The sequence below is a fragment of the Macrosteles quadrilineatus genome, unplaced genomic scaffold (genome assembly GCF_028750875.1).
Source record: "Macrosteles quadrilineatus isolate MER2022 unplaced genomic scaffold, UCM_ALF_1.0 Scaffold_5__1_contigs__length_97177068, whole genome shotgun sequence".
NCBI classification, from domain to species: domain Eukaryota; kingdom Metazoa; phylum Arthropoda; class Insecta; order Hemiptera; family Cicadellidae; genus Macrosteles; species Macrosteles quadrilineatus.
The window spans coordinates 6934301-6947198 of NW_026542598.1; the positions used below are offsets into that span (position 1 = coordinate 6934301).

The 12898-nt window shown below is 37.0% G+C and overlaps 2 protein-coding genes across 4 annotated transcripts in view; both read left to right on the forward strand.

Annotated features, from left to right (window-relative positions):
- The window catches only part of LOC128993840 (pleckstrin homology domain-containing family G member 4B-like), a 434838-nt gene that overhangs the window by 95013 nt on the left and 326927 nt on the right, over positions 1–12898 (forward strand). The window lies entirely within an intron of this gene.
- Positions 8430–11137, forward strand: LOC128993846 (uncharacterized). Its single transcript, XM_054417901.1, has 2 exons — positions 8430–8860; positions 10865–11137. Exons 1-2 carry the CDS (start codon positions 8503–8505, stop codon positions 11008–11010), a joined length of 504 nt encoding a protein of 167 aa, XP_054273876.1. The 5' UTR covers positions 8430–8502; the 3' UTR covers positions 11011–11137.

Here is a 12898-nt window from a genome sequence, read left to right on the forward strand (position 1 = left end):
TTATTTATTGTGAAAGTGTCTTGCCTTTCATTCCGTCCTTGACCACCTTGTCCATCCGGGATGTTTAGTGTTTCTAGCGCCACAAGAATGATTTACGTTCCCAGTCACTACTCAGCCTAATACACACGTAACAGCCAATCCGGTTGTATCGTAAACCTATGAGGTTCTAACATTAATTAAACCTTCAAAGTAACAAAGTAACTGTTCCAAACAATCCATCTCGTTAATCCAGCAGTAAAAATCACACCCGGCTCACTTTCTCTGGAATGGATTCAGCTTTACTTTATATCGCCTTAAGACGAAAATAAACCCTAATTTTGAGAGGAAAGTGCCGTAAAGTGAGATGTTGTTAGCGGAGTGTTTGCCTTAGAATTTAGAAAATTAATTCAGTCGAATGATTTCGTATTTAAATTTTAGTTTCATCATTGTGTTCAAAGTAAAAGTTACCAATTAAAAATACAATTTATTAAATTATTTGCAACCACTTGATTTGAGTACTAGTGAGTACTACGACTATCCGCAGTATTATCCTGATAATTAGACCAATTCGTTAATACCAAGGCAAGAATTTGGTTCGGATTCCACTATAAACTGTAGGTCCCTATTGCCATTAGCTGTTTGGGCTATTAATTAAGAGTCTTCCGAAGTGGAAGCCATGTTGGATTTCTTCCCCATAAGAACAATGTTAACTTTGGGTCCAAATATCTCATCAGCAAATTGTCATATAATTATGGATAAGGAGTTAAATTTAAGGAATTGCGGTCCTCTAGAGATTGACGTTTTTTATTTCACAATTTTTAATTTTTATAATGAATAGTTGATTATTATTTAGCTTAAAATTAAGCTAATTATTGAAAGGAAATGAAAATGGATTTTCGAAATTCAAAAACCTCAGTCACGAGTCTATTATGTTAAAAATACAAATTTTAAATTTCAAAGCTATATCTTAACAAATAACGCCATTACGTGTCCACAAATGATGTAATGTTCTAACATTGTTCTTATGGGGAAGAAATCCAACATGGCTTCCACTACGGAAGACTCTTAACAGTTGTGTCTAAGGAATATGTCGGACTTAGTCCCTAACAAGACTAAAAGATCGCGCCACTCATACTACACTCATATTTTTGGGTCAAAATACGCACATAATGGCGTCCCTAACTTATAATAAGTGATAATTGATATTTGAAGGTTAAAATCAAATTAGAAATTATAAGTAATTCATCAAATAAGTCATTATTGTACTGAAATGCCCATACCGATACCAGCTACAAAATAGTGTTGTTTCCTAGGTCTTTCAAATGGTAAATCAATTATGTGTCAATTTGTACCGTAATGTTTGAATGGCTTAGTGACAAATTTCTATCTTCGAAGGGTAGATTTTACCATACAACTCTACACTACGGGATAACCAGACCACAAGCACTAATTTGCAAATTATATATCATTCTGCTTTGTAAACCCAAAGTTGATTTTCACCGGTCATGAAACATACCTTGTTCAACATCTTGTCTTGATAGTTTATGTTTTTGTTATGTTACGGAAAGTCATCTTGTGATAATGTACTGTGGGACAAAGTTTATCAATAATACTCCCAAGATTTAATAGGTCGAGATGCACGTTATACACCGTGTCCAAAAAAAAACTGAACAATTTTATTTACTTATAAAAAGTTCATTAACAATCACACGATAAACTAATTACATTTTAACTTACACAAATATTCCTAAGTTTTGTTTGATATCATTTGTGTTAATGATTTTCAACATGGTTGCCATTGTTGGCAAAAAGATAGACAATACGGCTGTCCAATTCAGCTCACACTCTATGGCGCATTTCGTCAGTAATGTTAAGGCTGCATTTATTCTTTGCCTCAATTCTCGGACATCGGAAACTTCTGTCTTATAAACTTATAATTTTGACAAATTTAACTCACATGCTGCACAGCAAACATACTTTCGAGGGTCGTGAAGAAATAATTGTTGCACGTTTTCGATCAATTAATTTTGTATTTTCGGCCTACCTATACCTTTAAAATGTTGTACGCTTCCAATTAACATAAATTTGTCATACCAGGCTCGAATGCTGTTCCGTGATGGAGGACGTCAACCATAGCGTCTTCTAAATGTTCTTTGCACTGCAATATCTGACTTACTTTGAATATACCACTCAACGCATTGTGCTTTCTCTCGTGCGTTCATGGTGCCTGCTTAATGACAGGGCAATGTTTTTAAATTTCAAGTTTCAAGCGACAACAATGAATCAGCTGATAGTTACAATTGATATTGAACAAAACTTCATGAGCTCAGTTATCATATGATCACCTTCAAAGTAGACTAGGTATGTCTGGACGTAACAATTTAAAATTGTTCAGTTTTTTTTTGGGACACGGTGTATATCAAAGTGCGTGCGTTTTTGTTGTTCCCTCGCGTTGAGAAGCGTCAGCTGTTGACAGCAATACAGTAATCTATTCTCCCCTGTGAGATACTCTCCTGATAAACATATCCTTTTTGATTTAAGACCAAGAAAATGGTCGGTAATACCCTTGCATGCGTGAACACCATATTTTTCGTGTAAGGAAATATCGTCTGTTTCCATCTTAAATACTGAATTACAGTACGGATTTGTGAATTCTCTGTCAGAAGCGAATATTTATGTTATTATGTCGCAAAGTTTCGAAAATTTTTAACAAAGTACTTGGTTGGTTGACTTAATGATGAAAGCAGGAATTAAAAAATGAGGGTTCCAATATTAATGAATCTAATACCTTTAAGGAAAAAATAAATCCAATACCATTTATGTATTAGGGTTTCACTGTAAGGTTCAGATGTCTCAACAGAATTTACACATTTGTGTGGTTAAGGTTTTTAGCAAATGTATTAGTATATTTCTTACTAAATGTTCGATTCATAGATACATATTTTTAAACATTTACAATTTGTTCGAAAATGTTACAATGACGATGAATTTAATAGATTTCGACCATTCTCACTGTTGACAGGGTCTGGAATTATGCTTTTCATGGTATAAGGGCAGATTTATAGAAAAGTTTGGGAAAACTAAACGTATTTAATTAAAATCTTAAGTGAACTGTTAATCCATAACCTAATCGTATTTAGAGTAAGATCATCTTCGCTGTCCCGACACACTCCTATACTTTCATCCAATTTCTTCCTCCAGAACGTGTCAGGTCGACGAGATAACTATACCTGTGTATACGGCCTTGGAGGTGCCGTGGTATGGAGTCTAATGACCAAATATCGGTCTACACTTGGCGTGGCAGCCCCCGGCAACTATTAGAGACAATAAATAAATCAGGCTAACCACGGTGACTATAACTCACACCAATATATCATAACAAGTGGTACAGAAGCTTCCAGCGGCATGGGGCGTGACAGGTGGAGAAACTTCACAGGCTCTGGAATAAAAGATATTTAGTCTCCGGTGTGGTCTGAAAAGCTAATTTATGTGCAGTATATTTCATAACCAGAGCCTATATTTTGAGATGTTTTTGCATTATACTTTTACGACGTCGATATACCAAGGTACATGAAGGCGAAAGTGTGTGAAGGAGAGTTTCGAGATAGTAAACGATTGTAACGTCTTGGATCGATTCGGAAACCTCCTGATTGCTAAGCGTGCTCTATCACCACTTCGTTTCGCAGACGACTCTTTGCACCATGAGCTCCAATTTATCCATTGAGGTGAAGCTAACACTAATTTTCAATGGCTGAAAAGACACTTTTTGGGATATCTAGAAGATATTGTGTCATAGAGTTATCTAGCAGAGGTTTAAACAGAAAGTTGTATGATAGGAGTAAGATCAGAATTTGCATAATGTACCGGTTTCGTCCCCTTACTAAAATACGTAAAAATGCTTTTTGGTTGAAAAACGACCGATTAAAAAGTCGTAGAATGAAATGATTGATTAGAACTCAACCGTCGCATTTAATCACACGTTATATTATTTGAGGTATGAAAGTTAAACATTTATAAGGGAGCGAATGGAAATTTGATCGTATCAGACGCACTTGCCAAGTAATAAAGTTGGTGAAAAGTGGATGGAATTCTAAAAACATAGAAATAGCGCCATCCTTGGAATACAAACTAACGCGTCGGAACTTGAGGAACTTATGGTATACGTGAGCGGGGTTTACATGACATTCTGTAATCCATATCTTGCTCTGTTTGGAGGTAGCTTAGATGCAAAGCTTTAAATAAATTCTTCGTTACAATTTTACGTGTTGGCACCATTGTGTATCAATAAATTATAATGACATAAAATTTATACAAATTATATACTTATAGCCAATACGTAATATTGTCATCATAAGGGTATTACATCTAACTACTTTACTAAAAGAACACATAATATAGTTTAAGTGTAGATTTGTCGGAAATGTTAAAAGAGGTATTTAACGGTATTTTTATAACCTTTTAAGTTTTACATAAAAAACAAGATGGATTCTTTGGATCGGGTGGGGTATGTTGGTAGTCCTAGAAAAACAATTTGTGCTGCACGAGTGGCAGAAAGCGCGCCAACCGCGTTAATTCCCGCCATTAATCAGGTTGCAATTAACGGATACATTATCCATTAACGGACGGTGGTCCACAATGTTGTCGGGCGTCAGTGACAAAGTAGACTGTACACTCCAACGTGGTTGAAAAAGTTAATAAATTTTGAAAATGATAATTTATTTAGTAGGTTAACGGCCTCTTATAAGCTTGAGTTTTTCCGGCTATTTGAACATGGACCCACTGATGCGTGTGTTTTTTGAACGTATCGACCAAAGTAAGGGACGAACGAAGTGAAAAATTAACTGAACTGATTATTTTGTAGACCAACTGTTAAGCCCCGGGACTACGTAACGATTAAATTTCAATTGTTAATCTTTCCATGGTAATATCTTTGGTAGGTTGAAAAAATCACAAGTTATATTTGTTTTTGTATATACAGTAATATCAGACACATAGGGAAGAAATTGTCTCCCTGCCACTTGATATGAAACAAGAATGAAGTAATACTAAATAGGTTTCAAATGTATTAACCTGTTTTACTGGCTCTGACTTTTTACTCAAGTACACAGTTTAGTTCAAAAATCTGTAAAAAGGCTCAGGCGGTTCGTTTTTTTTTACTGGAGTAGATTTTTTGTTACAGTATTAGCCTACTTATTTTGTTGGCTTTGGCAAATCTTACAAAACTGGGAATATCTGTTCCGGTTTCTGTTTACTACAATGATAAAAATAGATGTAGTATTTGCATCGATGGTTTTGTATTAATTTGATAAAAACTCGATTACATAATATGTTTACATATTTTGAAATTTGGTTTGATGGTTAGAACTTATCCATAACCGTTCAGTCATTGAGGAAATGTATTAAGTTCACTGACATTAGGGCTTGACTATTCAACCAAATGTTACGTTTGGATATGCTAGTATTGTGTAAGGTGTTCTAGGCGGCAGGTCGACAGGTGGCCTAGAAGTAGCGTGCAGTAGGCCTAGTGTGTAGGTTGTCGATGATTACACTGAGCCGGTCCTCCTACTCGATTCATTAGGCCCAAATATATTTGTAACCTGACTTCCTAGCCATCATTATCTACTGTCAATCATAGGTAGGCGCCCGCCAGCTTGGGTAATGTAGTCATTAGCCATCACAGATTGGTTATTAGTTCGGTATGTATCGTTTGGATATATTAGTAGGGAATACAGAAGTTTTAAAAAGTAGTTTATGGGCTTCAAGCAAATTGTAATGTAATTTGTTCTCACATTTAAATCGTTTCCTTGGTTTGATCGCAGATTTAAAAAATCTGTGGTTGGTTATGTTCCTTTTGTGGAGACGCTAAGTAGTTTTAAATATGCACTCTCTCACTAGCCTCACTACTATTTGAAGCGTGTTAATTTAAAAATTCAATGATTGTAATATGTCTACATTAGTTAATTTAAAATTTTTTCTATTTGGATTTAGGAAACGGTTTCAACATCTACTGTAGACCTACCGTAATGTTGAAAATGAATGTCAAAGTTTACTAAGTAATTTTGTAATTCAAACATTTTAATTGGGTGTTGAATTATTGTTGCTTTCTAACAAAAGGACTACTTTGGGTTGTAACAAACAAAACTACGGCGTGTACAATTTGTAAACAAACTTAAATTTCTTATGTTGAAAGAGTCCACTTACAAAATGCTTAGCTAGAGCTTTTACAGGGATATCATAAGAAAAAAATAAACGAACGAGGTTTATAAATGGTTGGGAAAGTCCCTAAAGTACATACCATTAGTTTCTCAGAGCAGGAAAGCACTAGCCCAGAAGCATTAATATTTAAAATGTTATTCCTCGCTTTCCATCCCCCTCGGAGCAAATCTTGGTCGAGGGAGAAAAGTTTTGCACAGATATCTGTAAAGATTTGTGACCATCCGCTAGGAGTAAAAGGTAGGAGTTGTGTGATGTTTTTCATGGTTTACCTTATGATACATATATGATAGGTAATTTCAATAGTTTGTAATCATGTTAAGTGTGTTTTGTTTGACTTAAGCCACAACTCTAACTTACTTAAAAGGACATTCAATATATTATAACGACTAGGTTAAAAAATTTTAACGTTACGCCTAGTTATCGACGTGAAATAATCATCGAAGAAAATTATATTTACTTTGATGGAAATAATGCGTATTTATGTAGAGGTAAATTTTAAGATGCAAATAGAATAAATTATGAAATGCCACGATACTAGTTAGCCCCTCTAGTACTGCAAAATAATAGACTTCTATGCTTATTGTAAAATCTGATGCTTTAAGCAAAAGCTTTGAACCTCGTTGCAAAGTCCGTGCAACAACAGCTTGCAGAATTTAAAGTCAAGACTGGTAAGATTCTCTGAAACTTTTATTGTGTGTGGATAATCTGAGTGGAAGTAGTGTGAACTTTGTGATTAAGTTCGTACATATCTTATAGTGTATGCCAGCTAATCTTTGGAACTAAAATGTTGCCAATACTTGCAGCTGTGTCATCACAACGCATCGTGTATCTATTCGATTTCTTGCATAACTTTTAAAACTGTTTACATTTTACTTTATTTACTTTGTTAACACAAGGCCATTAAAGCATCGCGAATCATTGTAACAGCAATCATTGTAAAACAACTGTCATGGCTGTTGGAACTGTCATGGCTGGTGGGCAGAACGAAGATATCTGTCCAGTCTGTAAAAATGCTGTTTTAGATGATGGTAAAGGAGTTTTTTGTGAATTTTTCTGCCGTAAATGGTATCATTCTGAATGTGTGCAAATAAGTTGCGAAGAGTACAATTATATGAGTTTATTAGGTAAGAAGTCCAAGTGGGCTTGTAGTGCATGTGAGGTTAGGTTTGAAAAAGTCATTGAGAAGGCTGAAGATGTTGAAGAAATTAAGTCAAGTATTGTGAATTTACTTAAAATTGTTAACAAAGTTGTATCTGATAATGCTTGCATCAACAACAAACTAGATTTAATATTGGATTCACATACAAAGCCGGTTGATCCTAATGTCAATATTGGCCTAGAAGCTAATATATCTAGTCAATTAGTTTTACCTGAGTCTTTCAACAAAGAGGAAGATCTTGCTGTACAAGTAACTGACTTTCCATTAACCTCTCAGGAGTGTATAAACATAGACCTAAACAACACCAAGTTATCTGATAGGCCTACAGTGAAGGCCAAGTCCTATGCTCAGGCTACACAAGGTGCTGGAGATAGGGCTACCGCGAAATCTGGTAATCAGGAGTGGAAATCCAAAGTGGCTAAACAATCCCGACCTAGCAATAGAAAGCAGTCCATCATTATTGGGAGTAAGTTAAACGATTCCAGTAATTCCCAATCTAAGGTTAGGGCGGTTGAGAGAAAAAGTTGGGTGTTCGTTTCTAGATTGGCCAGTGACACTAAACCTGATGAAATTACCTCATACCTCCAAGACAGTAACATAGCTGGTGAGTGTGTAAAATTAAATACTAAGTACGACTCGTACAGTTCTTTTAAAGTAGGAATATCTCCAGCGGAGATTACCAGAGTTCTCGATTCGTCCTTTTGGCCAGTTGGTGCCTTAGTTAAGGAGTTTGAGGTTAGGCCTAGACAAAACCGAGACTACGTGCCCTCTCGTACTTTTTTAGGGAAAAGGATGTGATCTGTCAGCCCAGTGCTGCTTGTAAAAATATCTTTAACTTTTGTACTGTAAATACTCAAAGCTTGAGAAACAAAATTCCTCTTTTGGAAGCTCTGTGCATGGAACAAAAAATTGACATTCTATGTATTCAAGAGCATTGGATGGTAAACGATGAAATAGACTATTATAGTAAAATTTCAAATCTCAACCTTGTATCCCATTTTTGTCGTTCACGCCCCTGGGGTGGCGTGGCATTGTTTGTGCGCAATGAACTTACCTGTATACCTTTGGACCTAAGTAACTTTTCTATTGAAGTGCAAGGTGAATTTGCAGCTGTAGCAATACATGAACTATCTCTTGTTGTTGTTACAATGTACAGGTCACCGAGTGGTAGTATTCTCACTTTCTTAAGACTTCTGAACCAATGTCTTTATTATCTCACCACTCTTGGTCTCTCTGTGGTTATTGGAACTGACCATAACATAGATTTACTAAAGCCTACAAGTGAGGCTCGTGATTTTTTAAACCTACTACGTAGTTTCAATATATATAGTAGTATTATTGAGCCAACAAGAGGTAAAGCATCTCTGGACACATTCTTAACCAACTTTGACTGCTGGAACTATCGTGCTTGGGTTAGCAGAGACCAGATTGCTGACCATCAACATGTCATCCTAAGTTTGTCTACTGGACCTAAATTTGACTTGAATGGGGAGGAACTGTTAGCTGGTAAACTTAGTTTTAAGGTTAGCTTTAGGTTACTCAGCCCATCAAATATTAAGGCATTTCACGATGTGTTGAAATCATATCAGAATTTATGGAATGAATCTCTGGCCTATCTTCCAGCTTGTATGTCATTTACATATTTTTTTGACAACATTAAGTATGCTTTTGACTCTTGTGTCCCACTCAAAACAAAGATAACTGATAGTAGGCCTACTCAAAACAATAAAATTAAGAAGTCTGGTAACTGGTACAATCCAGAGTTGTCTAAGTTGAGAGATCAAGTAATCCTAGTTAGCGATATTTCAAAAAGTAACCCTGCTCTCATACCTTATTTAAGGAGTTTGAGGACTGATTATAAAATAAAAGTAAAAGAGGCAAAACAAGCTTACCTTGCCTCATCTATCTCACAGGCACCTAATCCCTGTAAAGCAGCTTGGGATTTTATTAAGGGAACTAGGACTAAGTCAGCTCCTGTTAGTTGTGAATTTGCTAAAGCAGAGGATTTTAATGAATATTTCCTTAACTCTGTGGAGGAACTTGTAAACAGCTGTAGCACTGTAAATAATATTTCACAAGGGGCTAACCCCAATGTAGACAGTACTGGATGTAACCTGGAAAAGGTTCCTTTGGTTCCCTTCAACTTTTCTTGGAAGCCTGTTACTGCCCTTAACATAATTAAAATTGTTCACAGTTTCAAGCAATCTAAAAGTAAAGATTACTTTGATATGTCAACTGATCTGCTAAAAGGTTTTGTCCACTATGTTGCAAATCACCTTGCAAATGTGATCAATGCTTGTTTGAAAGAGGGAATTTTTCCTGATGCAATGAAAATATCCAGGGTAGTCCCAGTGTTTAAGAAAGGAGCCCATGACAATGTCAGTAGTTATAGGCCTATTGCTATTATCCCCATATTTGCCAAAGTGTTTGAAGCTGTTATGCTAGAACAGTTGTACGAGCACTTTGAGGACCATCGCCTGCTTGTGCCAGCTCAGTTTGGTTTTAGGAGGGGCAGGTCTACTGTCTCGGCAGTGGACTCCCTTCTCCAGACTGTGCTCAACTCACTTGAAAATAGATTAAATGTCTCAGTTTTGCTTTGTGACCTTTCACGAGCATTTGATTGTGTTTCACACAATATCCTAATCCTGAAGCTGGAAAGATATGGCGTACGCGGCGATGCACTCAAGGTGCTCAGGTCCTATCTTAGCAATAGACAACAGGTAGTATCTTGGAGAGGTAGAAACTCCTCTCTTTTGTCTGTGAATCATGGTGTTCCTCAAGGCTCCATTTTAGGCCCATTCCTGTTCCTTGTGTCTATTAATGACTTGTACTACCATGTGTCTGGTAGAGCCATATTTTATGCTGATGACACTACCCTGTTTGCCAAGGATCCCATCCTCAGTATTTCTAGATCTAAGGTTGAAAGCCTTCTTGTCATGGCCACCTCATGGTTCAATGATAACAAACTTGTTTTGAATGAGTCCAAAACCCAATCAATGACCTTCAGTCTGGACATGGCATGTGAAAAGACTGGACCTGTGAAGTTATTGGGCTTCACTCTGGACCCACACCTCACCTGGGGAGACCACATAGAGTTGGTGTGCGGTAGGCTGAGCAGGGTCATATTCCTGCTCAGAAGACTGAGTACTGACTTGTCTGGGGAATTCATTCGAGCCTCTTATTTTGCTTTTTTCCACTCCATCATTATTTACGGAACCAGGCTCTGGGGCCATTCTTCTGGTGTAAGTAAAATCCTAGTGTTGCAAAAGGAGGCTGTCAGGGTGCTGAGTGGAGCCCAGTACCTGGAACACTGCCGTCCTCTGTTCCAACAAAACCACATCATGACTGTATATAATGTATATATCTTTCAATGTCTTTTAGAAATTAAGGCAAATGAAGTGCACCTTTTGAGAAACAACCAAGTACACAACTATGCCACAAGAAATTGTTTAAATGTTTTTGCACATAGACACAGGCTGAGCAGAACAATTAAATGCTTCCCTGTTTCAGGTTACAGATTTTTCAACCACCTACCAGTAGCCATAAGGGACTTGCCTATTTCAAGGTTCAAGGCAGTAGTGAAGGACTGGTTGATAGAAAACCCTTTTTATGACCTCTCTGAATTTTATAAAGTAGGACTACCAGTTTTGTTATAGGTAATGCTCATGCACTGACTGCCTTGCATGGCTATTTTCTTGCCTGTTTTTTTTTTTTGCATGGTTTTGCATGGTTTTATTTCTCCTTATTATTATATTTATCTAACTGCATTTTATTTGTGAATCAAGAGACTATTTATTATTTACTTTGTATTGTATTGTATTGACTTAGCCTATTGCTTTGCTTAATGGCCAAATAAATCATTGAATCATTGAATCATTGAATCATTGAAGTGCTCTTTCGCTCAAAAATGCTATTGGTGCACACCAGCGAACACATAAGACCAAGATAAGACCAACACATAAGACCAGATTGGTCTTATGTGTTCGCTGGTGCACACACACATAAGCTCCTGCAGGCCAGTTCAAGTACTCTTGCTCTCCATTCCTAGACCTGCTCCTCTATTTGCAAGTCCTCCTTCGCTACATCGGCACATCGCTATTCGTTTTATCGATAGACAACCTTGCAATTATCGTATCGACCTTGACCAGAGTATAAGGAACCGCCAACACTTTCCCGCCAACTCGTCTGTCGTACTCCAGTAACATACTTAGTCGAGCAAAAACCCAGCGAAAGTCAACTCGCGCGGCCTCCCTTTGTGATCGGACATTCCACTTTTGGCTTCATTATCATTCTTGATTTTCCTTTTGCTTTTAACGTTCCCGGTAATCTTTCTTCCATCGCTATTTGGTGACAGATCACTACGCACCTTCGATACTACTTTCTTTCAGTCACCTTCGGTATGTCGCGTGATGGACGCGATTCCGAATAAGTTGCGATTGGAAAGGTGCATTCTCATGCGTATTGGTAATTGCTGCAATCTATGGAAAATCAGCGGTATTAGTTCCCCTAGTAATTGTGGAGAATAGTTGTTTTTAGTAAAAAAGTATCGCGATGTAGAAGTAGAAATGCGAGGTTGAGTTTGATTCCGAGGTAATTTAAAGTGCAGGGAGTTTTTGTTCATTAATGATTCAAATGATTAATGATTCCCTTTTTTGTTTTTGTAATGGTTGATTTGAAATGCAATCATCTTTACATAGAAATAAGTTGTATTTTGGATTGGCTCGGTTAAAAAGATTATTATTTAAGTTGGTTAACTTGGTGAATTTGACGTTAATTCAGTAATTGACAGTAGAATTCTCAGTCGATGGGTAAACTCTACTACAGGATGTGTATAGTTTTTCTAAAACTGGTTAAAGTGTGGTTAAGGTGTTCAATACCAAGCCAATACCTAAAAATAGTTGCATTGCTTTTAAAACATATCTAGGCTAAATAGTCACTTGGTGTTCAGCACTGACACCTGTCAATGTGACTAGTCTGCTTTGCAACACAAACGAAGTGAAGTTGTTCCAACTGGTAAAATGCACTTAAACCATTTGACCTTTTGGGTACAACCACAGACAATAGTGGATGTGGTACAACCGAATCACAAACAACACTTATCCAAACGCATCCTCCGCCCAAAGGTACGTCAAAGAGAAACACACGGAGACGCACACAGAAGATATTAATCCATCCGTGAGTAGAAATGACAGGGTTGCATCGAGAAAGTGGCATAACGCACGTTATGTAACGACGGCCTTGACATTGACTATTAATTGTTACACGCGTCAGGTCGAACTGCATTCAGTGGCGCAGTTGGGTGAAAGTACAACTGCGCTGACATTGATAGCAACTTGAGGTTGACTGTGACAGCTGTATAGTGAAGCGGGTTACTCAACCGGGGGTTTCTGTACTACTGGGATTTTCAATACAAAGTAGATGACATCGTAGATTGCTCGTGTTGGCATATGGAGTGGCTTGAGGTTGAGAAATACACGATTTCTTTTAATTAGGCATTCCTATACCCTACGAAATAATTTATATTTTTATTTGTGTGAAATGGCA